The sequence below is a fragment of the Pristiophorus japonicus genome, chromosome 5, assembly GCF_044704955.1.
Source record: "Pristiophorus japonicus isolate sPriJap1 chromosome 5, sPriJap1.hap1, whole genome shotgun sequence".
In the NCBI taxonomy this organism is placed as follows: domain Eukaryota; kingdom Metazoa; phylum Chordata; class Chondrichthyes; family Pristiophoridae; genus Pristiophorus; species Pristiophorus japonicus.
The window spans coordinates 37,647,257-37,674,041 of record NC_091981.1 but is presented as its reverse complement, the minus strand read 5'-3'; the positions used below and the strand labels follow the sequence as shown (position 1 = coordinate 37,674,041).

Below are 26,785 nucleotides of genomic sequence, written 5' to 3'. Positions count from 1 at the left end.
TTATATTAAGAACAAGAGGATAACTAGAGAAAGAGTGGGGCCTATTAGAGACCATAAAGGAAATCTGTGTTTGGAGGCAGAAGACGTGGGTATGATTCTTAATGAATACTTACTTAGCATCTGTTTTCACAAACGAGAGGTGTGATGCAGACTTTGCTATGAGGGAGAAGGAGTGTCAAATATTATACGAGATACACATTGTGAGAGAGCAAGTATTAAGGGCTTTAGCAGTTTTGAAAGTGGATAAATCTCTCGGCCCTGATGAAATGTATCCCAAGCTGTTAAGACAAGCAAAGGGGGAAATAGCAGAGGTTCTGACCTACATTTTCTAGTCCTCTCTGGCTACAGGTGTGATGCCAGAGAACTAGACGACTGCTAATGTTGTACCTTTGTTTAAGAAGGGAGAAAGGGATGGACCGAGTAATTGCAGGATTACAGGCCAGTCGACCTAACCTCAGTGGTGGGAAAATTATTGGAAAAAATCCTGGGGGACAGGATAAATCTTCATTTGGAAACACATGGATTAATCAAGGACAGTCAGCATGGATTTGTTAAGGGAAGGTCGTGTCTGACTAGCTTGATTTAATTTTTCAAGGAGATAACCAGGAGGATCGATGAAGGCATTGCGTATGATGTAGTGTATATGGATTTTAGCAAAGCTTTTGATAAGGTCCCACATAGCAGACAGGTCACAAAAGTAAAAGCCCATGGGATCCAGGGCAAAGTGGCATGTTGGATCCGAAATCGGCTCAAAGGCAGGAAGCAAAGGGTAATGATTGATGGGTGTTTTTGTGACTGGAAGGCTGTATCCAGTGGGGTTCCGCAGGACTCAGTGTTGGGTCCCTTGCTTTTTGTGGTATATATCAATGACTTGGACTTGAATGTAGGGGGAATGATTAAGACGTTTGCAGATGATACTAAAATAGGCTGTATGCTGATAATAAAGAAGAAAGCTGTGGACTGCAGGAAGATATCAATATACTGGTCAGGTGGGCAGAACAGTGGGAAATGGAATTCAATCCACATAATGGGCCCAAGTTTCCACACGAAAAAAAACGGGCGCCCCTCCGAGCTGGGCATGCAGGGGGGCAGGGGGGCGGAGCCTACACTCGCGCCGATTTTGTAAGTGGGAGGGGGTGGGTACTATTTAAATTAGTTTTTTTCCTGCCGGCAACCCTGCGCGTGCGCGTTGGAGCGTTCGCGCACGCGCAGTGTGAAGGGAACATTGGCACTCGGCCATTTTTGTAGTTCTTTGTAGCTGTTTAATTTTTGAACATTTTCTAATAAAAGCACATTGCCATCAGCACATCAGCACTGAGGCTTCTTGCAGCAGTGAGAAAGCCTCAGAAAGTTGAGGCAGCCGTTACCCTCCCCACCTCCGCCCGCCGTCGGGAACGCACTGAACGGCTCTCCCCCGCCGTCCAGCCCCGGCGGGAGCGCAATGAATCGCTCTCCCCCCCCGCTCCCGCCCCGGCGGGAACGCACTGAACGGCTCTCCCCCCCGCTCCCGCCCCGGCGGGAACGCACTGAACGGCTCTCCCCGCCCCCCTCCTGCCCCCGCGGGAACGCACTGAACGGCTCTCCACCCCCCTCCCGCCCCGGCGGGAATGCACGGAACGGCTCTCCCCCCGCCGCTCCCGCCCCGGCAGCAATGCACTGAACGGCTCTCCACCCATCTCCCGCCCCGGTGGGAACGCACTGAACGGCTCTCCCTCCGCCGCTCCCGCCCCGGCGGGAACGCACTGAACGGCTCTTTACCCCCTTCCCGCCCCGGCGGGAATGCACGGAATGGCTCTCCACCCACCTCCCGCCCCGGCGGGAACGCACTGAACGGCTCTCCCCCTGCCGCTCCCGCCCCGGCGAGAATGCACGGAACGGCTCTCCACCCATCTCCCGCCCCGGCGGGAACACACTGAACGGCTCTCCCCCCGCCGCTCCCGCCCCGGCGGGAATGCACGGAACGGCTCTCCCCCCGCCGCTCCCGCCCCGGCGGGAACGCACTGAACGGCTCCCGCCCCCGCGGAAACGAACGATGGCTGAAGCACTTTCACACAAGTAGGAAGATGGTTTATTTAATCTTTTCTTTGCTTATAAATGTTTATTCAGGTTGGATTTATTTGTATAATATTTGTAGAAGTATAAATAAGAATTTATTGTAGAATTTAATGACTTCCCCCCCCCCCTCCCCCCCACCTCGTTCTGGACGCCTAATTTGTAACCTGCGCCTGATTTTTTAATGTGTAGAACAGGTTTTTTCAGTTCTACAAAAATCTTCACTTGCTCCATTCTACTTTAGTTTGGAGTACGTTTTCACTGTGGAAACTTTGAAATCAGGCATCAGTGGCCGGACACGCCCCCTTTTGAAGAAAAAATTCTGTTCCAAAGTAGAACTGTTCTACCTCACGAGAACTGCAGAAAAAAAAATGTGGAGAATTGCGATTTCTAAGATAGTTCGTTCTCCACCAGTTGCTCCTAAAAATCAGGCGCAAATCATGTGGAAACTTGGGCCCAATGTGAGGTAATGCATTTGGGAAGGGCTAACAAAGCAAGGGAATACACATTAAATGGTACGACACTGAGAAGTGTAGAGGAACAAAGGGACCTTGGAGTGCAAGTCCACAGATCCCTGAAAGTAGCAGGCCAGGTAGTTAACGTGGTTAAGAAGGCATATGGAATACTTGCCTTTATTAGTCCAGGCATGGAATACAAGAGCAAGGAATTTATGCTTGAACTTTATAAAACACTGGTTAGGCCACAGCTGGAGCACTGTGTGAACTTTATAAAACACTGGTTAGGCCACAGCTGGAGCACTGTGTGCAGTTCTGGTCACCAGATTACAGGAAAGCTGTGATTGCACTGGAAAGGGTGCAGAGGAGATTTACAAGAATGTTACCTGGACTGGAGGATTTTGGCTATGAGGAAAGATTGGAGATGCTGGGTCTGTTTTCTTTGGAACAGAGGAGGCTGAGGGGCGACCTGATTGAGGTGTATAAAATTATGAGGGGCCTGGATTGAGTGGTTAGGAAGGACCTTGTCAGAGTGGTCAACAACATAGATTGGAGCATAGATTTAAAGTAATTGGGGGGAGGTTTAGGGGAGATATGAGGGGAAATTTCTTCACCCAGAGAGTGATGGCAATCTGGAATGCACTGCCTGAAAGGGTGGTAGAGGCAGAAAGCCTCACCACATTTAAAAATGTGCACTTAAAGTGCCGTAACCTACAGGGCTACGGACCAAGAGCTGGAAAGTGGGATTAGGCTGGATAGCTCTTGGTCGGCCGGCGTGGACACAATGGGCTGAAATGGCCTCCTTCCATGCTGTAAATTTCTATGATTTATGAATCTATGAGCTGAGACAAGGGCAGAGACAGGCGATGTTACGGAGGTGGAAATAGGCGGTTTAGTTATGCTGTGGATATGTGGCCAAAAGCTCATTTCAGGGTCAAATATGACACCAAAGGTTGCGAACAATGAGGTTGAGCCATAGACAAATGTTAAGGAGAGGGCTAGAGTCAGTGGAGTTTGTGGCGGGGACCAAAATCAATGCCTTCGGTTTTGCCAATATTCAATTGGAGAAAATTTCTGCTCATCCAGAAGTCGGACAAGCAGTCTGACAATCTAGAGACCATGGAGGGGTCGAGAGAAGCGATAGTGAGGTAGAGCTGGGTGTCATCTGCGTACATGATGTGAGTTTTCGGATGATGTCGCCAAGGGGCAACATGTAGATGAGAAATAGAAGGGAGGAAAGGATAGATCCTTGGGGGACACCAGAGGTAATGACAGCAGAAACAAGGTACTTGCAATTGTAGGAAATAAATAGAGATCTTATGGCCTCTATTTCCTAAGAACCCCTCACAGAGTGCCTTGGATCTGATGACCCCCGTTTGAAAACCTACAAGATGTATATATACAAAAATGTTGTGTATATCCTGGTATAGTTAACACATTTTTCTTGTAAATCATTGCTTTTCACTTCTGGAAGGCTGGATTCAGCTATCTTAGCTTAAAAAAATAGTCTATAAGTTGTAAACCGATTTGTTCTCATCATCTGTGTCAAGGCTTCCTGTGATTAATGCACGGCACAAGATGTATTCTTGAACTAAAATTGAACTAAATACGTCGTCTCGGATTAGATCGTGAGGCACATCAATAATTGTATGTTTCTCTTATTCTGGAGACGTTGCATCCTGATAAGTCACTTCTTGACTAATTAGATGGTTTGATAATCAATAAGCAAAAGCAATGAGCTTCTCAAAGCTATCCTTAATAATTAGTGCAAAAATATTTCAGAAACCAAAATAGACTAATTCACGAAAATACTGGAATATTGTAACAGGCAGACTGGTGAATCTGAGTCGTTCACTTGACTTTCAGGGTTCAACTCTTCCTCTCTCTTCACTTGGAGTCAAGGGAACATAAACAGTTTGATAATGTAATCAAATTATTTGGCCACTTCTCTGCACAAGATATCAGAATACATTTAAGGAGACATCATCGCATATTCCTAGATCAAGTTCAAGCCTGCTTTGATTATGTTTATTTAGCACTTCACTGGCTAAAATGGGAGGAAGCAAGAGGGAGTGAGCTGATTCATCCTGAATCAGTCCAAGTGGGGTTTTTAATACTTCTAGACCAGAAGAATGAGAGAGGTAGAGGATAATTTTGACTGTGGGCAATAGTGTCATATCGAATCAGCCACCCCTAATAAATCTCCCCGCTTTTTCATCTCCATTGACTTCGAAAAATAGGCTAAATTTATATTCCATTATTTTGGGCTGAATTCAAACCAAAATCCGAAAGTGAGGAGATGGAGTGCAAACCCATTGTCACCTCCACCCCACACTTGAGATGTTGCATTGTTTGCTGCCTGTACCCAAATGTAATAAAAACAGAGATTCAATTTAGTTCTTCACACACAGAGGCACAAATTCTTTCTGTTTTAATGATTTATAAAACATTTACAGGCTTTCTGTGATCTTGGCACAGTGCAGAATTGATACTACATTACAGATGGGAGAGTGATTGCAGATGTACTGTAATGGTGTTGCTCACTGGAGGGCTGAGGTCACTCCTTGCTGGTGGACTTGGATCAGCCAGTGAGGATACTGTAAAGTATTTATTTCTTCGGTTCTTTGCTTAAGAATTTATAGCAACACATCAAGAACTAGTTGGTTTATTAACAAAGGTTTAACAATCACACTACACATTACCAGTTCATCCAGTAGGCTCACAATTTCATACCTCATCGTGGATGACCTAGCCCCGACTGGGGTTTTATTGAGTATGGTGAACATCACGTGACTGGCTAAGCCATCCATAATACAACAGCTCTACAAATGTGTGAGCATATTCATAGGTGCATACATTACAGATACGAAGCCGGTTTTAAAAAAGAAACAAATTAACCTCAAACACTTCTCCAATAAAAGCAGCACATGCTGGAAATACACAATAGGCCCTGCAGCATCTGTATCGAGAAGGGAAGGGTTAATGTCAGAACCGGTTTTTGGAGTAGGGACAGGAATAATTTACTTCAATGTTTTTTAACACTTCTGTGTGTTTTCCATTTAAGGGGACGCCGGGTATTAGTAAGAAAATAGCAGGTGAAAAAGGCAACAAAGGAAACCCAGGGCAACAGGTACATTATTTAATCTTTCTATTCAACTCTATATTTGCCCTGCATTACATTATCATTTCGTGTCTCTATGTAAATTGGATTCGGTTAAAAAAAATATGGAAATAAAAAACTGGTATCAATAAAAAGATTGTCGTAAAAACTCTGTTTAAGTCACTGACGTCCTTTAGGGAAGGAAACTTGCCGTCTTTAGCCGGTCTGGCCGATATGTGACTTCTGTCACACACCAATGTGGTTGATTCCTAAATGCTCTAAAGTGACCACTCGGGCACCTTCTAATCACACCCAGAGATGGTCAATAAACGCCAGCCTGTCCAGTGACACCCATATCCTGTGAATGAATAATAACATCAGAGGTTTGGTGGGATAAACTCGACGATTGTAACATAGTCAAGGATTTCAGGGGATAAAAATTGCCCCCGTCATTAAGGTCCATTACCGCCTCTAATGATGTGGTAAGGCCTTTCCGATCGGGGGCAGGCAAATTGTCCAACCCATCTGAAATTGGCCATGGGCCAGGGCGGCCCCGTTTTCCCACCCTGTCGGACACGCGCCAACTCCGTACCGCCCGGTGGCGTCCCCCTTCCGCTGCACGAGGGAAATTGCCCCGCGGGAGCGTGGCCGGTCGATGCTCCCGACAGCTTTTCCCAGTGGGAAGCTGCCAGTGGCTTGCAGCATCTCCACCCTTAAAGGGGAGGGCACACACCCACGGCTGCCATTTTATTTTAATTGTCGGCCGACTCCTGAGTCAGCCCGACAATGAAGGTCACGGGTTCGGCCGGACCGCCAGTAGACAGCCTGGTACCCGCTCTTGGGTGCAGGGCTACTGGCCTGGCCAAAGCCCTCCCGAGTGGCCCAGTGGGCACCACTAAAGTGACTGCAAAGCTCGCAGTAGCCCTCCCCTTTAACTGAAGGGGAGGGATGTTGCTACGCATCAGCGCGATGTGGCACGTCTGCGTTGCACTGACATGCTCAGAGCAGCGCTGATGAAGCCGCCCACCTTCCACCCCGCTCCAAATGCATTTCCACCCCAAACACCACCGCAACGATTTCCAAAAGTTAAAGAGGCCCATTACCCTCTATTCTCCACCGCATGGATTCGGGCAGAGAATATTCATTTAATTTGTTTGGTGCGGAGGGCAATTTCTAGCCCTAGATGTCAGGATAAGTAAGGAAAGCCAACAAAACCCCAAAACTGTGCTAAAGCTTAAAACTTGAATTGATCCATTTCTTCACAAAATGGATGTCAGACCATTTGTTTGCCACCCAACCTCCTCCCACCTCAACCTTCCCCCAGCCCCGATGCTTTTTCTGCCAGGTTTCTCCACCTTGCCTTCCTCAAGGTGTTGCACAATAATGGTTCCCCAGGTGATGGTTCACCTTCCAGTGCCTTATCCAAGTAGAGACAATGCTGCAGGAGGGTGGAGTCACAGTCAAACCCAATTCTATCTGAACGCTCCATTCACATTTCCAGAAGGTGTTGTTGGATAGCAATCAGTAGCAGAAACCCTGGACAATTTTCTCCCACAAAATAGGGCGCAGAAGCCAGTGACAGTGCTCCTATAAATGTCCTGGCTGAGATCAGTTTAACTCAGAACAAACTTTCGACCAAATAGGTCAGTATGACTCAGCTACTTATTGCATCAATCGCCCTTAGCCAACAGGGCAGTCAATGGGATGATCTGTGCTGTTATGTGGGCATGAGGTTTTAAAATATCACCATTGGTATAAGAGTTAATTTTATGATATCACACTCCTGGGGTGGAGCTTTGTCCACTGGGCGTTCACATCAGGAATTTGAGCGTGAAGGTCACCAGTTCCCGTGGGATTCTCCACAGTAGTGGTGTCATACCAGCCTTGTACCGAAAGCGAGATTTGGTAAAGTCTACCCTACAGAGTCAACAGCAGTGGCCTTCTAACATCATATGACAGAACAAATAGGTAGGACAATATTGAGCAAAATTCTTTGGCCACATCATGGCAAATGACCGTAAGGGCCGTAAAATGACTGTCTTGAGGTTGGCTTTTGCAAATTTGAGTTCCATTGTCGAGCTTCACTCACTGAAGAAAGAAATACTTGCATTTATGTCGCACCTTTTATGACCTCAGGACGTCCCAAAGTACTTTACAACCAGTAAAGTGTCATCACTGATGTAATGTAGGAAAAGTGACCACTAACTTGGGCACAGTAATTCCTACAAACAACATCATCACCATAAGCGGTCCCTCATTTCGAGGATGACTTGTTGCCACGCCAAAAAAGGATGAGTTCACAACTGTTTCAATGAAGGACCTGATATTCCAGGTCCCAAACTACATGTTGAAGGGTGGAAGATTCCTGTGCATGGACTTTTTTAACGTGTGGTGGCCGTTGCACACCAGCCACCACACGGGCTTGACAGAGCTAGGTCTTGGTCCAGTGGCAAGGATTAACCAAGATGAATGGATGTGTGTGTGAGTGTGTGTGCGCACTAGGTCCGTGCAGCAGAGCAGGTCTTCAGTCGTCTTGGTTAATCCTTGCTACTGGACAAAGTCCTAGCTCTGTCAAGCCCATGTGGTGGCTAGTGTGCAACGGTCACCACACACTAAAAAAATCCAAGCACAGGCATCTTCCACCCTTCAAGATTTAGTTCGGACCTGGAATTTTAGGTCCATCATTGAAACACCTGTGAACTTTTTGACGTGGAAGCAAGTCATCCTCGATTCGAGGGACTGCCGATGATGATGATGATGATGATGTGTGTATATATATATATATATATATATATATATATGTATGTATATGAGTATATATGTGTGTGTGTGAGTGTATTTATGTGTGTGTGATTGGGTGTAGATGTGTGAGTGACAGTGAGTGTGTATGAGAGTGAGTGTGTATGAGAGTGAGTGTGTGTGTGTGAGAGAGTGTGAGTGTATATGTGTGTGTGTGTGAATGTATGTGTGTGTGAGTGACCTGCCCCAACCTGCGAGGGAACATCTGCGGCAGGTCAGGGCCTTAAAAGGAACATATCACTCCAGGGTGCAACGCGAGCTTGTGCAGGAGGGTGACGGCAGTGAAGCGGGTGACTGAATTGGACGTCACCATAATCCAGGTCGGTGATTGGAGCGAGTGCAGGTACAGCAGGAGCGGCGAGATTGGGGCGAAGGAGTGACGAGAGATCGTGGAGCGACGTGATCGGGGCCCAGGAGAGGCGAGGGCCCAGAGCCAGCACAGGCCAACCCACACTGGAATATGTGTGCGCACTAGGTCCGTGCAGCAGAGCTGGCCGCCAATCGTCCCAAAAAACAATGTGATAACGGCAAGATAATGGGGCTGAAATTACCCTCACAACCAAAAGGGGACATACTCACCGATCTTGAAGATTCATGGGGCGGAGTGTAAAGCGAAATTCAATTCTTTAATTTTTTTTTCTGGTCGGGGCAGCGTTTGAGGGGCAAAGGGCCCTTAGAGCAGGGCAGCTGTCCCTCAGCTGTCGCTGACGCGTCACAATGTCCCACCCTTTCATTTAAAGTGGAGGGCCGCTGTGAACTCTGCAGTTAGTTTAGTTTGGCCCACTGGGCCACCAGGGAAGGTTTTGGCCAACAGTGGGTGCCGGGCTGCCTGTTGGAGGCCCGGCCGCTCCCATGGGCGCCATTGTCGGGACGACCTTGGAGTCGGCCGACAATTAAAATAAAATGGCGGCCGCAGCAGAGCGCCCTCCCCTTTAAAGGCGGACGTGCCGCCCAGCCACACACAGCTTCTCACAGGGTACCGAGCAACGGCCAATCCACTCCCGCGGGGCAATTTCTCCTGTGGGGCGGAAAGGGGTCGCCGCTGGTCAGTGGGGAGGTTGGCGCGTGCCCGACGGGGCAGCAACATGCGCGCCATGTTGACGATCACCGCCGGAAAAAAAAATGGAGGGCAATTTCATCAATGTCGGTGACCCCGTCCGCCGTCTAGGCGGTGAGTCCTGACTGACCCGTGGCCGCCACTTTGAGGCAGTCACAACTCTTAAAGAAAGAGACAATTTTGGCCCAAATCTGGTCACCACACTGATCTTTTTTGTGTCAGATGGAGGATCGGTTTAACATCTCATCCGACAGTACAGCGCGCCCTCAGTACTGCAGTGAAATGTCTGTCTGGATTTTGTGTACATGTCTCTGGAGTGGGACTTGAACCCATAAGTTTTTAACTCAGAGATGAGAGTGCTACCAACAGAGCCACGGTTGTCACCACTTGGGAGGTTTATCAGTAGGTTGGACATGGAAATCAGCAGGTCCTGTAGGATTTTTCTGTGCCAGGTGTGCAAATTCATAAAATGCTACCCTTGCATATACCCTTGTATATGATGAAGGAAACCACTGATGATAAAATACTGAATTAGGTCACAACACCGGGAAAACTCCTCTGCTTCTTTTCAAACAGAGGCACCTCTGACAGCGCAACACTCATGCTACCACGGAGCCAAGGCTAACACTTCCAATAGTGTCCAAGCTACCGGAATTTATTTTCCTACAAGATTATTAGAACATTGAATATATTTCCACAAGTGGCTACTGAAGCTGAGCAGATCATGATATTAAGGAGGGAATTAGATAGACACTGGAAGATAGACACTAAAGGGTGAAGTGAACAAGCGGGGAAGTGGGATTGGAGAAGATAGCTCTAATGTGGGCCCAGCAGGGTACAGTCTCAATAGGTCGAATACCATCAGCCTGTGCTGACATTTCTAAGATTCTATGAAAGAAAAATGTTGATGTGCAAAAATTGTGCAGTTTTTCCAGCTTTTAGCCTGGTCTTATTATCTTGTATAATTTCAATGGAAGTCCAATTGCTGAAGGAACTGTTCAGTAATCCTCCAAGGAATTTTGTGGAAGGTTCAACTAACAACTAAAAACAGTATTATGAAACGGGAAATTGTATTGCGTAGGGATACAGAAACAGTTTCCATCAAAGTTTCAATTAGACCAAGTTTCTTTATGTAATTTAGGAAATGAAGAGGAAGATTTTATATTATTATTGGACTTCTTTGAATTATGATAGATTTGTGCTATTCTTTAATACTCTGGGGGAGTAACGCTTTGAGAATTTAGTTAAAATGACACTGAAACTTTCTTTTTCAGGGTGATGTAGGTATTCCTGGCGATAGAGGAGTTGGTGGAGAAAGAGGCAAACATGTAAGAATAACTCTATCACGTATTGAGATGATGCCGTATGCATTCCTGAAATAATTCATTTGTGGGATGTGGACTAGTAATCAAACAACACAAAGCCAAAAATTCCTACCTCTGTAACTTTATTGAAAAGTAGACAATTTCCAACATGTTGGGAGCACGAAAGAAATCATTGATGGATAATTGGTCAAACATGGCTGCGTCATCGCCCCAACTCTCTTCTCAATCTTTCTTGCCGCCATGCTCCACCTCACAGTCAACAAGCTCCCCGCTGGAGTGAAACTAACCTACAGAACCAGTGGGAACCTGGCCAGATCCAAGACCACCCCAACCTCTGTCGTCGAGCTACTGTACGTGGACAACGCCTGTGTCTGCGCACATAGAGTCTGAACTCCAGGACATAGTCGACGTATTTACTGAGGCGTACAAAAGCATGGGCCTTATGCTAAACATCCATCAGACAAAGGTCCTCCACCAGCCTGTCCTCACCGCACAGCACTGCCCCCGAGTCATCAAGATTCACGGCGCGCCCTGGACACCGTGGACCACTTCCCATATCTCGGGAGCCTCCTATCAACAAGAGCAGGCATTGACGACGAGATCCAACACCACCTCCAGTGCGCCAGTGCAGCCTTCGGCCGCCTGAGGAAAAGAGTGTTTCAAGATCAGGCCCTCAAAACTGCCACCAAGCTCATGGTCTACAGGGCTGTAGTAATACCTGCCCTCCTGTACGGCTCAGAGTCATGAACCATGTACAGTAGACACCTCAAGTTGCTGGAGAAATATCACCATGTCTCCGCAAAATCCTACAAATCCCCTGGGAGGACAGGCTCACCAACATCAGCGTCCTCATTCAGGCTAACATCCCCAGCATTGAAGCACTGATCACACTGAATCAGCTCTGCTGGGCAGGTCAAATAGTCCGCACACCAGACACGAGACTCCCAAAGCATGTGCTCTACTCGGAGCTCCTTCACGGCAAATGACCAAAAGGTTGGCAGCGGAAATGTAACAAGGACACCCTCAAAGCCTCCCTGATAAAATGTAACATCCCCACTGACACCTGGGAGTCCCTGGCCAAGACCGCCCGAAGTGGAGGAAGTGCATCCTCGAGTCTCAATGCTGAGAGCATGCAGAAATCAAGCACAGACAGCGGAAAGAGCGTGCGATAAACCAGTCCCACCCGTCCCACCTGTGACCGAACCTGTGGCTCTCGTATTGGACTGTTCAGCCACCAAAGAACTCACTTCAGGAGTGGAAGCAAGTCTTCCTCGATTCCGAGGGATTGTCTATGATGATGATGATGATGATACCCTATTACTACCTGCTGCCTCAGTTGAAGAATTAGCATTAGTTGGTGGCTGCACATTGCTTGTTGTACCATTGTTTTGCTTGAACGTCTCAATTTTCTCTCTATTGAATTCCCTGTAACATTCTACTAGGGGCGAGGTGGGGTGGGGGTGTGGGGGGTCCAGGGAATCATGGAAACTATTTTTCCTTCCAAAAGTCTACAATCCACCAAAAGTGCTTTACATGTACCACATGTTAAATAACCTCGGAAATATTTTCATTTTTGTAGGGTCCAGAAGGTCCAAGAGGAATGCAAGGCCCAAAGGTGAATTTGTTCTTATAATTTTGAATTGTTTTAAGATTGTATCATACAAATTTTGTTTGAATGTTACCACGGGACCTGTAACTAATGTAAACGGGTATGGTTAACGTTGAATGTGCTGGTGAATTTAATCCAGATTTGATTAATCAATACTTACTTTGTTAGGTCTCTCATCATTGTCTACATCTAACAATCCTTCTGTAACTTTCTATAATGCAGTATGAGATGTATTTGACCTGTATTACCTGTGCTTTAAAAACCTGATGCTGTGCTGTTAGTGTTCCAACATGTGTTGTCTGGATCCAAATGGATTTGAAAATGTTAAATTTGAAACACGGAATAAGCCTGACTTGAAGCAGCTTCACTTTCTAAAATGATTTTGGAGTAAGGGCTCATTGCAAACATTGCATGAGCCAATGATCCATGACGACCACTATCTGCAAACATCATCCAATCTATGTTTTCTGAGACAGCCTCCAATAGGCCTGTAGGAGAGCAGAGGCATCAGATGATACATAAAACAATACAGAGTTACGGGTTCATGTTGCCTTCCTGGGTAAGTGTGAAAGTGCCAAATATCCATTGATCACCTGGGCACTTTTAAAATGCAGCTTTGCATTGGATGGACTGGTACTACAGGCAACTTAAATTGGTATGAGAGCCCCGTTGTGTGGTCTCGCATCGCTTGGCTTTAGTGCACTTGATGCTAAATAGCTTTGTCTGTGTATTGATGCAGAAGGGCGATGTATAAGTTGGCAGTGTGATCCTGATCACAAATTATACTGCCACTTTTTGGATCAGTGTATACCGGAAGTTATCTTGAGTTAATGCATAAATGACCCTGTAACTGCATCCTTTCACTCGATGGGGGTAAGTTTAACTTTGGGCAATGGTGTAAAATGGGTGATACTGAATTCGCCGTGCATTATAAGACACCTGAATTTCCTTTCTATTGAAATCAATAGATAGGAAAATCGGGCGTGGGCAAGCAATCTGACGTCGCCCATTTTAGTCCAAAGTTAAAAGTCATGTTTCTCTGGACTTCTTTAATTACCTTTTTACCTGTTTTTGCTTATCTTAATAAATCCTATCGCCTACCCGATGCCTTGGACAATTTAAAAACCCTGGGGCGAAATTCGGTAGTGTCCCGTTTGAAAATTACTTTTTGAAAATTTAGCGACCGGCCAGATAACTTAGCATATTGTGTGAAATTTGACATTTTCGCCCCAGGAGGGAAGGGAGCGGTAAATGAAGCGTGTTTCTCCCTGTGTTTCTCCCTGTGTTTCTCCCTGTGTTTCTCCCTGTGTTTCTCCCTGTGTTTCTCCCTGTGTTACTCCCTGTGTTTATTCCTGTGTTTATCCCTGTGTTCCTTTGTTTCCCGCTATCTTTCTCCCTGTGCCTCTCCCTAACTTTCTCTCTGCCTTTCTCTTTGCATCTGTCTTCGCCTAAGAAGCCTCTGACGGTGATGTCGGAGCAAGAGGTCGAGTGCCAACACAGCCTCCATGAAATGAGATAAATGTTGTGATCTTAAATCTGCCCTCACTGATACAAGGGAATAGTTAGAAGGCAGAGCAGTCCTTGACGTCAAAATCTGTCCACCAGCCGCTCTGCCTATGTGTTCGCAAGCTGCAAAGAGAAATGGGCGCCAACTTTTTTTTCAAGATTGCGCCTTTAAATAGCGCTTCTCCAGCCGACTCCTGACTCCAACTCGTCAGCTGAAGTTGTCGTCACTTCGAGGCGGTAAGTGAGGGGGTGCAGCCGAATTTCATTTCCGGGTCGCTGCGCACGGCGATGACGTCATCATCGCCGGACGCAGCCAAGCGGCACTTCTGGCAGTTGTGAGGCGCTACCTCGTGTGATTCCACACAATTCCGTGGTGGGTGCTGTTCTCGCCGCGCCAGGGCAAAAAACCTTTTGCGACCCGTTAGCGCCTGTTGTTGTTGAATAACAACAGATGCTCTGTACATAATTCCCAGTTTACATGTTCTCTGGCTCCTTATTGCCTCCCGAGGAGACTATCGAAATAGTGTACAATTTTAGTAATTATAAGATGAATTATATTGTGATGAATTAACACAGTTATGGTTTGCCGATGCCCCAATCTCGAGCCCAATTTTAAACTGGGGCTTGCGGGGGACGAGGTCGGCAGTGCAAAACTGACAAATTCGTCGTGTGTAACAAATGGTCGCCATCTTAACCTCCCAGTCACATCGGGATGTTAGATGTTTAGTAATTACAAAATTCCCTTTGTTTCCAAGTGCGGTGCTCCATTTAAAGATTTCAGATTTAACTATTTTCACATCAGAAGACAGTGCAAAGTTTAGTTTTGCCACAGCGTCATGTATTTTTCCATAGAGGGGGTAAGTCAAATTATTTATCAAAAATAACAACACTAATACTGGCCTTTTTTTTTGCACAGGGAGATAATGGAAATGCTGGGAAGACAGGTCGTGCAGGAGTTCCAGGAAACCAAGGAGCACAGGTAGTTGCCTTTAATGACCAATGTTGAACATTAACTCTGCAGAAGCTGACTGTTTCATTGATTTTCATAGAATCATAGAAGTTTACATCACAGAAGGAGGCCTTTTCAGCCCATTGTGTCCGTGCTGGCCAACAAGAGGCTATCCAGACTAATCCCACTTTCCAGCTCTAGATCCATAACCCTGCAGGTTACGGCACTTCAGCTGCACATCCAAGTACTTTTTAAATGTGGTGAGAGTTTCTGCCTATTTAAGAAATTAAATGGGCTTAATGGAAAAAGGATAGATTCACACTTGTGTGAGTGGCAGCGATCACGGATACACCGTAGGGAAGGATAGAATGGGCTGGGCAGTGCTAAAACCACATTCTGGTTAAAATATAAGGGCCGATTTGCAGAATATGGACGATGTCAAGCAGCTTCATGAGCTGGAGATGGATAGTGAGAAGCTCCAAGTGTTCTGTCTGTGAGTTAGTGTCCGCTGAAAATCAGTGAATGGAAGATCATGGGCAGGAACCATGATTTCCTAACATGTGCAGTCAGCGAGTGAGGCTGACCACATGTGCTCAAAAAGTTGTCTCCAGGATTTGTGAGAAAGCAAGAGGCCTCAGAACAAAATAAAGATACTGAAAAAGATGAAACATAAATATGTAGACGAGTTTCATTATGCCATTCTGAAATATGTAATTAATTATGTTCTTGTTATGTCAGAAACCCTAATTTACAAACGATGTGTGTGAGAGGAAAGAAAACAGAAAGAAGACCTTTGAAAAATCGTTGAGTAATTTACTTGGTTCAGTGCCTCCTTTATTGTTTGAATAACAGATTTTCTACCAGTTACTGAGATCTGACTTGTGCCTGAAGAGATTGTGAAATAAATCTTTGAATGATTTAATTGGTTGAGCATCTGTTTATTGATAAGTTTCCTTCCAAGCTCATAATTACAGAGTTCTGATTTCTTGTCGTTTTATAAGTTTGAAATTTGAGGCCAGAGTTTAATACTTTATTCATTGTAAACTACAAGCAGTGATCAGTACAACAGGATTTCACTGCCGATCCAGATAGTTGCCATAAATAATAACCATTAAAAGCAGATTCTAATTCAGATCAATTATTATTTGTACACATGTTTAATAACTCAAAATCTATAAGCAATATCTGATTTATGTGATTTTTTTATCAAAGGGAGACCCTGGCAGTTATGGATTAAAAGGTCGAAAAGGTGGGCGTGGACCCAGAGGTCAGCAGGTCAGTATTCTATCTGAAACTTGATAAATGATCAAGAAATACTATAAAAACGGGTCATGCTGGAAATGTGCAGCAAGTGGGCCAGTATCTGTAAGTAGAAAAGACACTTTGGGTGTGCACCCTTCATCAGAACAGAGGACTAAAATATAAAAAGGCATTTAGTAAGTTTAGAACAAAATAGAGAGGAGAAGGGAAAAGGCAGAGGGGAGAGATACAGCAGTTACACTAGTCACTGAAAGGGAGATAATCAGTTGAATGGCCTGCAAAAACAATTTCAGAAAAATTGGTTGGATGATGTAAAAGTTCATTAGCGAAGTGTTGGAGAGACAGAAAAGGACAAAAGAATATAGAAATAGTGATGAGTGATTCAGACCCACCCAAAACGGCTAAGAAAACAGGAAAAGATGGAGAAAGGGGAAAAAACGGCAAGTGGCAAATGCAATTATTTCTTAAATAAAAGCATAAAATGCTGGCAGACCTCAAGGGGACAAATTTTACCTCTTTAACATTTGGGCATCAAGCATCACCTGAGCAGAACACATGGTGAAACTTGGTAGTGAGGATTGCAAGCCTGGATGGGGAATCAGATGGGCTGCATTATGGGCATGTGTTCCCCCCGCCCCTCTGATTTTCCTCTCTGCGCTCAATCCAGGTGATGCTTTACACCCTTTCACTCGAGAAAGAAACCTGCTCCCATCAGTCCAGAAAAGACAACAACAAAAAAAACAGGTTGACAGCACAAGCTCAGACCCCCCCTGCCACTGTTGTGTTTTAATGAATAATCTCCATTTGTTGCGCAAGCGGCAATTTCGCTAGTTGTGTGACTAGTAGTTGCCTGCGACAGTTCCTGTTAGATACCAAATTACACACTAGACAAATGACAGTATCGTTAATGTTTGTTTAATACAGGAAAACTACAAGACTCACTACTTATACTCTATAATTCTTCAATGCAGAAAAGATACAAGACTTATACTCTATAGTTACTCAATACAAAAGAAGTATAAGACTATTTAACTGTGCTTAACTCTGCAGAAAGGCATTCCAAAGGGGTGTTCCTTTCCGCTCAAAATACTCTGTTCAACTCTGTTTAACTCAACTCTGTTCAACTCTGCAAACAAGGCGTTCCAAAAAGTGTTCCTTGCTGCTCAAAATACTCTGTTTAACTCAACAGTCTCTCATAGTTACCCAATATGTCCCAGGTGATCAATCTGATCCTGACACTGTTCCTTCAAGGGTCGCTCCCTGGTCCTTGCTTCTGTCGAGTGTTGGTCCCGGGTTCTCGCTACGGACTGTCCCAACTTGTCCATTTCTATACCTTTTTTGTCCCTTTCTTAACCATGTAGGTTGCTACTAATTGCTTGCTTGTTTCTACAAGATACAGAGACATTCTGCTGTTATCTCAACTTGTCTCTCGCCTCCAAAAGTTATTACCAAGTTGGGAGTCTCCCTTCCCGTGTGTGACCATTAATTTGATCCCTGGAATTCTTTCTTATCACCCCCCCTGCTGTGGCCACAGCTGGTCCTGTGATGGTGGGTAACTCCCTCCTGTCCGTTGGTCTTCAAACTGTTATTCCTTTTGTTCGGTCATTAGCAATTGCTGGAACTTTGCTAATTTGGCATTTGGCTTTATTATCCCGTGACTTTCCCTGATGGTTACAACTCTACCTTATCGATTATCTCATTGACCCTGAGGTTAATGCCTGCTTGTTTTTTGTGTAAGAGAGCTTGTCAGTTTTTTTAGACCCCAGATCTGAACTAACTTCTTAATCCTTTCTGATATTTCCACACCATTCCAAATATCAAACCGCCCCACTCCCGACAGACACTGCTGAACCTATTCCTCCCTCTGTTGTTAAAAAAGGAGATATAGCTAAGGTCTGTTCCTAAAGTCAGTGTTCAAAGCAGAGGGGTGAAAGGTGCCCAGCAAAAAGATTGGACGCTGTTCCTGAAGCTTGCGTTGAGAGTTGTTGTTACATTGTATTTATATAGCATCTTTAATGTAGTAAAATGTCCCAAGGCACTTCACAGAAACGTTGTCAAACAAAAAGTGTAGGAAGCCAAATGATTTCAATCTCTAAACTTGCCCTCCAAGAACATCCTTCCTCAGATTAGGGGACCAAAACTGAACACAATATTCCAGGTGGGGCCTCACCAAGGCCCTGTACAACTGCAGTAAGACTTCCCTGCTTCTATACTTAAATCTCCTTGCTATGAAGGCCAACATACCATTTGCCTTCTTCACCGCCTGCTGTACCTGTATTCCAACCTTCAGTGACTGATGAATCAAGACACCCAGGTCACGCTGCACCTCCCTTTTTCCTAATCTGCTGCCATTCAGATAATATTCTGCCTTCATGTTTTTGCCCCCAAAGTGGATAACCTCACATTTATCCACATTATAGTACATCTGCCATGTATTTGCCCACTCGCCTAACCTGTCAAAAGCACCCTGCAGCCTCTTAGCGTCCTCCTCACAGCTCACACCGCCACCCAGTTTAGTGTCATCTGCAAACTTGGAGATATTACACTCAACTCCATCATCCAGATCATTAATATATATTGTAAAGAGCTGGGGTCCCAGCACTGAGCCCTGCAGCACGCCACTAGTCACTGCCTGCCATTCTGAAAAGGACCCGTTAATCCCGACTCTCTGCTTCCTGTCTGCCAACCAGTTCTCTAGCCACGTCAGTACATTATCCCCAGGCTTCACAGTCCTAAATCTGCCCCTGGTCACTCCCAACACCAAAACCAATGCCAAATTTGATGCTTGTATTTTCAGTTCATTCACAATTGCTACCAAGCAAGGTTAGTGGCAAAACTGATTTCACTTATTTTCTATTCATGGGAGGTTGGATAGGAGCATGAAATCATTAATTACATGATAGATAGGTGGATTGATGGATAGACAGATAATGAACATTGAGTTTTCAGGGTTTCAATTCACCCTAAGATTGTGCCCAAACTAATTTCGAAGTCTGGGGGAGAACCCTTTCCACTGAGTCTATCTCTCTCCCCGGCAACTGTCTAAGGCTGACCAAGTTTTGCAACCTTGGTGTGATATTTGATCACGAATTGTGCTTACTACCTCATATCCGTTCTATCACTAAGACCAGATTTCTACCCTTGTAATATCGCCCGCCTCTGTCCTTACCTGAACTTATCCACTGCCGAAACCTTCAACCATGCCTTTGTTACCTCTAGACTTGACTATGCCAATGCACATCTGGCCGGCCTCCCATTTCTACCTTCCATAAACTTGAGGTCATCCAGAACTCTGTCGCCCGTGCGCTAACTCACACCATGTCCTGCTCACCCATCTCCCCTGTGCTCCCTGACCTGCATTGGCTCCATATTAAGCAACGCCTCGATTTTAAAATTCTCATTCTTGTTTTCAAATCCCTACATGGTCTTGCCCCTCCTTACCTCTGTAATCTCCTCCAGCCCTCGACCTCTGCGGTCCACCTATTCAGCCCTTTTGAACATTCCCGATTTTAAATGCTCCACCATTGGCTGGTCGGCCTTCAGCTGCCGAGGTCCTAAACTCTGGAATTCCCTTCCTAATTCTCTCCGCCTCTCTACTTCTCTTTCCTCCTATAAGCCGCTCTTAAAACCTACCTCTTCGGCCAAGCTTTTAGTCATCCACCTGAACATTTCCTTATATGGATTGGTGTCAAATTTATTTTTTTGGTAACACTCCTGTGAACCACCTTGGGATGTTTTATTACATTAAAGGTGCTATATAAGTATAAGTTGCCACTGTTGTAAGAAAGACACCATAACTTAATACAAGAATGGGCTAATTTACTTTAAAATTGTAGTTTCACACCGTTTTGGAAGTCTTGCAAGGCAACTGATGACAGTTCAGAGTATAGTATGGATTACAATGCTAGAAAGATTGAGGTGGGTGAATATCGATGCTCGAGATCAGCAGGTAACACACTAAGGCCAGGCAGAGATCTCAGGGTTAGAGATGAACAGCAATCCCAATGTGATCTAACTTGGCTTTTCTCAAGATCGGGAGAGAGGAAGAATTGGAGGCCGACATATCACATGCCCTTGTTGTATCTGTCCTAACTGCTCATAATAAAGCAGGGTTGGCAACAGTTGTGTGTTTCAGTAATTACTTCTGAGATAAAAGGAAATAAAATCATGATTTCATGAAGCCTTGACCAGTATTTTGTGTGTCAATTATATGACAGGGTTCGAATGGAATTGCAGGTGAAGATGGATTAGTTGGAAATCTTGGAGCGAAGGGAAGCCGTGTAAGTATGCCCTTTCACTTTTAGTCCAGCCCATTGTTTCAGAAAAATAGGTTTTATATCTAGTCAGTCTATTCACCTGCCCACTTCTAAGTTTAGTGCTATGCCTAGGGTGGTTTCTGAAGTTCATTTTACGAGTTGCATTCCTGGGCCTTGCCCACCAGGAACACTTCTGGAAATCACGTGCATAAGCCCCAATATTTTCCATTCATTCATTTTAGAAAATCTCAGGAAGCACACACTTGGTTTCCCTTGCTCCTGCTGCGCAAGGATCTGTGTCAAAAAGCAAGTAATATTAAAAAGGTTACACTCTCGACTCTGCTTCCTGGCCATAGTGCAGATCTGAAGACCCAATCTCTGCCTTCTCTCACCTCATCATCACAGATGGTCCCTCGAAACGAGGATGACTTGCTTCCACGCCAAAAAGGGATGAGTTCACAGGTGTTTCACCCTTGGAGCAGCCCTGAAGGACCAATCTCGGTCTCCTGTCTGTAATTCTGTAAATCTCCATCGCACATTAGTCCATTACTAGAACAAGAATCTTTCTCTGCATTAAAACAAAGATTTAAAACACATAAAAATAAATCATTGCTACACAGCCATGCATTCCTTCTGGTTGGAAACAATTCAAACAGGGTGATCATTTACATTAGATCAGACTGACTAAGATCAGATTGTTTTTTGCACGTACTGATTAGAATGAAATCCTCCGTGTCGATTTCTGCACGTGTGGGGGAAAAAAATAGAAAAAGGTTTTATGAACCTGTCCCTTTGGATATTTAATAGGGTCAGCCTGGAAATCCTGGGGACAAAGGCATAAGAGGACCGGAGGGACCCCGTGGGGTCACGGTGAGATTATCCTCTTTTTTTATTCATGGTGTTAAATTTGGTGAACACTTTCTAGAAACAACTGACAAGTAAAACAAAAGAGAAATGAGAAATAGTCATGAAGTTAAACAACTCCCCACCCCGCTCCCAACTGGTGGGAGGGTGTAATTACAGCATTACAAGTTTACATAGGAAGGTTCCATTATAAATGTGGACATAGGAAATTATAATGCAAGTGTGAAAATAAGGACAAAATAGAAACATAGAAATTTACAGCGCAGAAGGAGGCCATTTCGGCCCATCGTGTAGTATGACATTCAAGTGTGATCTGGTCCAATTATCTCCTGCCCTCTAACCTGGCCACCTACCAACAAGACTACACTGGATCTTGACCCTTTGGGGGTATTGTTGACTTTGTGTGATAGTGTAAAATGGGTGATAGTGTAAAATGGGTGATAGTGAATCGGCAGCCCGTTTTACATCTCTCCCCATTGAAGTCAATGACAATAAGAATCAGGAGAGATGCTGACTTGCCCGTTTTACTCTATCGCACACACACACGGTCCTCGTCATCTGTGTGCAACACTATGGAGATTGTCGAGTTACTGTTAAATTATGCAAAATATGTTCTTTGTCACACAGGGCATGGATGGTATAGGTGGATTTGGTTCTCCAGGAACAAAGGGAAGAAAGGTAACAGAGCCCTTATTGATAATTATTATTTCTCTCACCATGGAACAGGCTTCTATACTTTGTTTTCAGAATTCGACCTGCAATTACTGAACAGTTACCGGGATTATAGAATCACATTCTCCTCTGATACACCAGCACTGATAGTTGGTGCACAGTGCTATAAATGTCTGCCTGTTGTATATATAAATGGATAGATTGGAACAGCAGGAGCTTGTAATAAGTTCTAATTTCCTGCAAAAAGCTTCTCAGTCTGGGGGTCAACTGAAAATTTTAAAATTCAGATCAATAGATTTTTGTTATGTAAGTGTATCAAAGGATATGGAACCAAGGCGAGTAAATGGAGTTAAGATACAGATCAGCCATGATCCAATAGAATGACAGAAGATGCTCCGGGGGCCGAATGGCCTACTCCTGTTACTATGATCTGAACTGGAAGGTTAACTGTGAGAAGCCATTTGAATCCGATCTAGTTATTAATTCCAAAGATGGATTTATTTGTGATCGCTGACTGCATGCCAGATATCACAAATAATAATCCATAGGGAATGGATTGAGGATTTTTATTATTTTGATATCCAACACGTCTTTTTTAAAGCAGCCCTACATTTTGCTGCTGTTGAACGTTTTTACCAATATCTTTTCGCCTCTGCGACAGTAGTGAATCAGTTTTATCCTTTAATATTTTGACTTTGATTTTTTGTTTCTTAGTCCTTCTTTTGCAAATAATTCTGAAAACAAGGATGTCTCACTTATTTTTGTTGTCACATGTTAAATGCTGCTTGCTGAGAAAGCTTTACAGGTTATTTTTGACAGCGTTTGTGTTTCTTTTAATCATTCAGGGGGAGCGAGGAATCTATGGAAACCCTGGTATTCAGGTATCAGTGATGTTTTAAAGGAGAAGATTTTCACCTTCTACTTTTCCACATTAAGAAATATCCTGTTCTCATTTTATATTTATTCATTGCTTTTTTAGGGAGAAGTTGGGGAAACTCCTGAACGGGGCAATCCAGGGCCCAAAGGAACAAGAGGGCAGAGGGTAGAAGTTTCAGTTAACACATTTAATTGATAAAGCGTGCTTGTTTTTGTTGTCCAAGATGCTATATGAAGTCAATTCTTTGCTGTCCCTAACGATTTTAAAAATGCATAAACTGAGTATTGTTTAATCAGTGACGACACCTGATTTTACATTAATATTGTGCATAGCCAGGTTGATAGCTAACTTCAAGAAAAGACGAGAATAAAGAGAATAAAAAAGATGGAAAGGTTAAAAGGTGCCTTCAGTAAATTAGCTAATAATGGAATTTTGAAGCATAGTGATGAATTACAGTAACAATATAGAGGTAAAGCATTGCTACTAATCATTCATTGATGGTAAAGAGAGCTAGTGAGCTTCTGAATGAAATAATTTGGTATGTTTGCCCTTTTCTAGGGTAATTCTGGACTGCCTGGTGAACCGGGGATTCCAGGTGATTTTGGACATCCTGGTCCCAGGGTAAGATTTTGGGTGGTTTATTTTTCCCACTATGTGTGTGCACTTTGAAAAACAAAAACGCATTTATTTTTCCATGACCTCAGGTCATCCCAAAATGCTTTACAGCCAATGAACACTGACTTTGGCCCTTTTTGCCTTCCACATATTATCACTGAAGTTAGGGGTAAATTTGTCAGCACACATCTTAATACATAACCCAACCCAAAGAGAAGCTCCTGATTATCTGATATTGTCTTATTAACTATCCGGTGCTTACATTTATATACAATTGTTGGCCGCAAAATTCAGCTCCATAGCAGCCCCCTTGTTTGGGCTCTACGAGTGCTGTTTTGGTTCCAAAGTGGCGTCCACGGTACGCACATACGCACACTTCTGGTGCGGGCCGCGCCAGACTCCATCTTGGATAGGGCGTTAGTGTGGGAACAAGGAGCGTGCGCTGGAAGTATGCAGAGTAGACCAATCGTGACATCAATCAGTGTTACAAGCTGATTTGACGCCAGTGCTGCCATTTTGGAGCTCAACGCTCCAGCTAATGACCTCTCTTAAGCTCACACAGCTGAACGTGCATTCAGCAGCAAGAAGGACCCTCCACCAGCGCTATTTAAAGGGATCATCAACTACTTACAGGTTAGTTACTGATTGATTTCTACTGGCTCTTGCTGCATTTGTAGAAGTGTTTGGTCGTTTATAGAATGAGTTAAAGTTGCTAAAGTCTACAGGGAGTGGCATGGGAGGTGCTGAAGGACTTTGTCCTGAGTTCAAGGATTCCACACAGACCATTTGCTCGCAGATATGGGTGCAGTCGGAGGCATCCTACTTGGTCTACAGTATGACAGGGAGAATGAGCAGAAGTGACACAGAGAAGGACAAGCTGCTGGAAGAGTGAAGGGGAGGAGGGGAGGAGGGGGAGAAGGGTTCACAGCAGGAAGCCATATCCACCCAGTGTGTTCAGGGACCTTGGAGAGGAACAGTGTGTCAGACATCTGCACTTCACCAAGGACATCCGCATTGAAATCTGCCACCTGCTGCAGCCACAACTGCAACTGACTGTGAAGGTCACAGTGGCCATGAACCTTCATGTGTTGGGCTCCTTCTTGGCTGGAACAGGAGATATTTGCGTTATCTCCCTATTTGCCGTGCACTATTGCATGGGGAAGGTAACTCAGGCTCTGTATTCCAAGAGAGCTGAATACATTTCATTCTCTCTGGCCAGAGAGTAGCAGGTAGAGTGAGCGCACAGCTTTGCAAGGAGTGCAGGCTTCTCCATGGTGCAGGGTGCCATTGACTGCACAGCTTTGCAAGGAGTGCAGGCTTCTCCATGGTGCAGGATGCCGCATATAAACTCTGAGATATAGAAACATAGAAACATAGAAAATAGGTGCAGGAGCAGGCCATTCAGCCCTTCTAGCCTGCACCGCCATTCAATGAGTTCATGGCTGAACATGAAACTTCAGTACCCCCTTCCCGCTTTCTCGCCATAACCCTTGATCCCCCGAGTAGTAAGGACTTCATCTAACTCCCTTTTGAATATATTTAGTGAATTGGCCTCAACTACTTTCTGTGGTAGAGAATTCCACAGGTTCACCACTCTCTGGGTGAAGAAGTTTCTCCTCATCTCGGTCCTAAATGGCTTACCCCTTATCCTCAGACTGTGACCCCTGGTTCCAACCAAAAGTGATTCCACTCCCTCAATGTCCAGTGGGTGTGCAACCGTACTCAGCGCACCAAGCAGACGAATGCCTGGTATCTTAGCAGCAATCATGATGCGTCCATTCTGTCGCAGTCTGCTATCCCATCGAGCAACCATGACAAACAAGAGGGTGGCTACTAGGTGACATAAGCTATCCATTAACGACATGGCTCGTGAATCCGGTGCACAACCAAGCACACGTGGACATTGTTACGTATGCAATAAAGGTTCAAACTGAGTACTGTTTAACGAAGCAAGATACAACCTTGGCTCTGCTTTATTTAGGCCCAAAGTGTCTGACTCACAAAATGGCTGGCCTGTTATACCAGAGCAGTACCATGTGCGTGCTGCTCAGTGGCCTCCAACAATGACACCATCTGGTGGCTACAAACAGCATGTACATACATGACAATACCCTCCTCTGAGATCTTATCACAGTCTTTCACAGGTTGAGACGGTCCGGTGATTTACGCTCCTGGGTTGACCGTCTCAGTTCGACTCCGGCCTTGGGTGAATGTACCGAGTCTGTTGTGGCTGGTGGCTGGATGGCTGACTTGTTGGGGGTGGCAGTGGCCATATCAGGAATTGCAAGTCCATTTTTATTGAACAAGTCCGTGATGGAAATTCCGGGTTCACTGATGACCCTTGAGTCCACTGAAGGCTGCTGGTAGGTTGGTTGGTTTCTTTGTCCGACTGCTCTGGCTTGTCGGTGTGCCTCAGCTTTGTTTGATCCATGTGTTTCCTACAAGTTTCTTGAGCTTAATAACAAATACTCTGTTGCTCTCCTTGGCCATGGCCATATCAGCGATCAATTTGGGAACCTGACCACATAGACAGGAACATTAACAGAAATCTCGTGTGACACAGTTGCTCAATCATGGTTACCCTTGTTGACTCTGTCTTCTGTATTCACCATGATTACTTAAATCCTGGTGTACAAGAGAGATAATTTGGTCTTAAGACCTCTTTTCATCATGAGTTCAGCAGGCGAGACCCCTGTGAGTGTGTGGGGTCTTGTCCTGTAACTCAGCAGTATGCAAGACAAGCGGGTCTGCAGTGACACTTGGGTTACTCTCCTCATGCTTTGCTTGATAATTTGTACTGCACATTCTGCTTGTCCGTTTGACGCAGGCTTGAACGTTGCTGACCTTACATGTTTTATGCCATTAAGTTTTACAAACTCCTGAAACTCCTGACTGGTGAAGCACGACCCATTGTCGCTCACCACTATGTCAGGCAGACCAGGTGTCGCGACCATGACATTGAGATTCTCTATGGTTGCCGTGAGCGTGCTGGATGACATGATTATGCATTCTATCCATTTCGAATAAGCATCCAGCACCACTAAAAATATCTTGCCCAGGAAGGGACCTGCAAAATCTACATGGATCCTGGACCAAAGTTCGGACGGCCATGACCACAGACTCAGCAGCGAATCCACTGGTGCTTTGCTGAGCTGCATGCAGGTGTTGCACTGATGCATGCATGCCTCCTGCTCAGAATCAATTCCTGGCCACCATACGTGGGACCTGGTGATGGCCTTCATCATCACTATACAAGGATGTGTGTTGTGTAACTCATGCATAAACTTCTCTCTCCCTTTCTTAGGCCTTACAACTCGATTGCCCCACAATATGCAATCTGCTTGAATAGATAGTTCGTCCTTGTGACAAATGTATGGTTTGGCCTTCTT

At 45.0% G+C, this 26,785-nt stretch overlaps 1 protein-coding gene across 1 annotated transcript in view; it reads left to right on the top strand.

Moving 5' to 3' along the window:
* Positions 1-26,785, top strand: part of LOC139264065 (collagen alpha-6(VI) chain-like) — a 177,596-nt gene that overhangs the window by 104,996 nt on the left and 45,815 nt on the right. Inside the window, exons 19-29 of the mRNA XM_070880163.1 lie at positions 5,572-5,637; positions 10,738-10,791; positions 12,368-12,403; positions 14,820-14,882; positions 16,065-16,127; positions 20,330-20,392; positions 21,176-21,238; positions 21,860-21,910; positions 22,750-22,785; positions 22,884-22,946; positions 23,340-23,402. Of these exons, the coding sequence (XP_070736264.1) occupies positions 5,572-5,637; positions 10,738-10,791; positions 12,368-12,403; positions 14,820-14,882; positions 16,065-16,127; positions 20,330-20,392; positions 21,176-21,238; positions 21,860-21,910; positions 22,750-22,785; positions 22,884-22,946; positions 23,340-23,402 (621 nt within the window). The remainder of the gene's footprint in view (positions 1-5,571; positions 5,638-10,737; positions 10,792-12,367; positions 12,404-14,819; positions 14,883-16,064; positions 16,128-20,329; positions 20,393-21,175; positions 21,239-21,859; positions 21,911-22,749; positions 22,786-22,883; positions 22,947-23,339; positions 23,403-26,785) is intronic.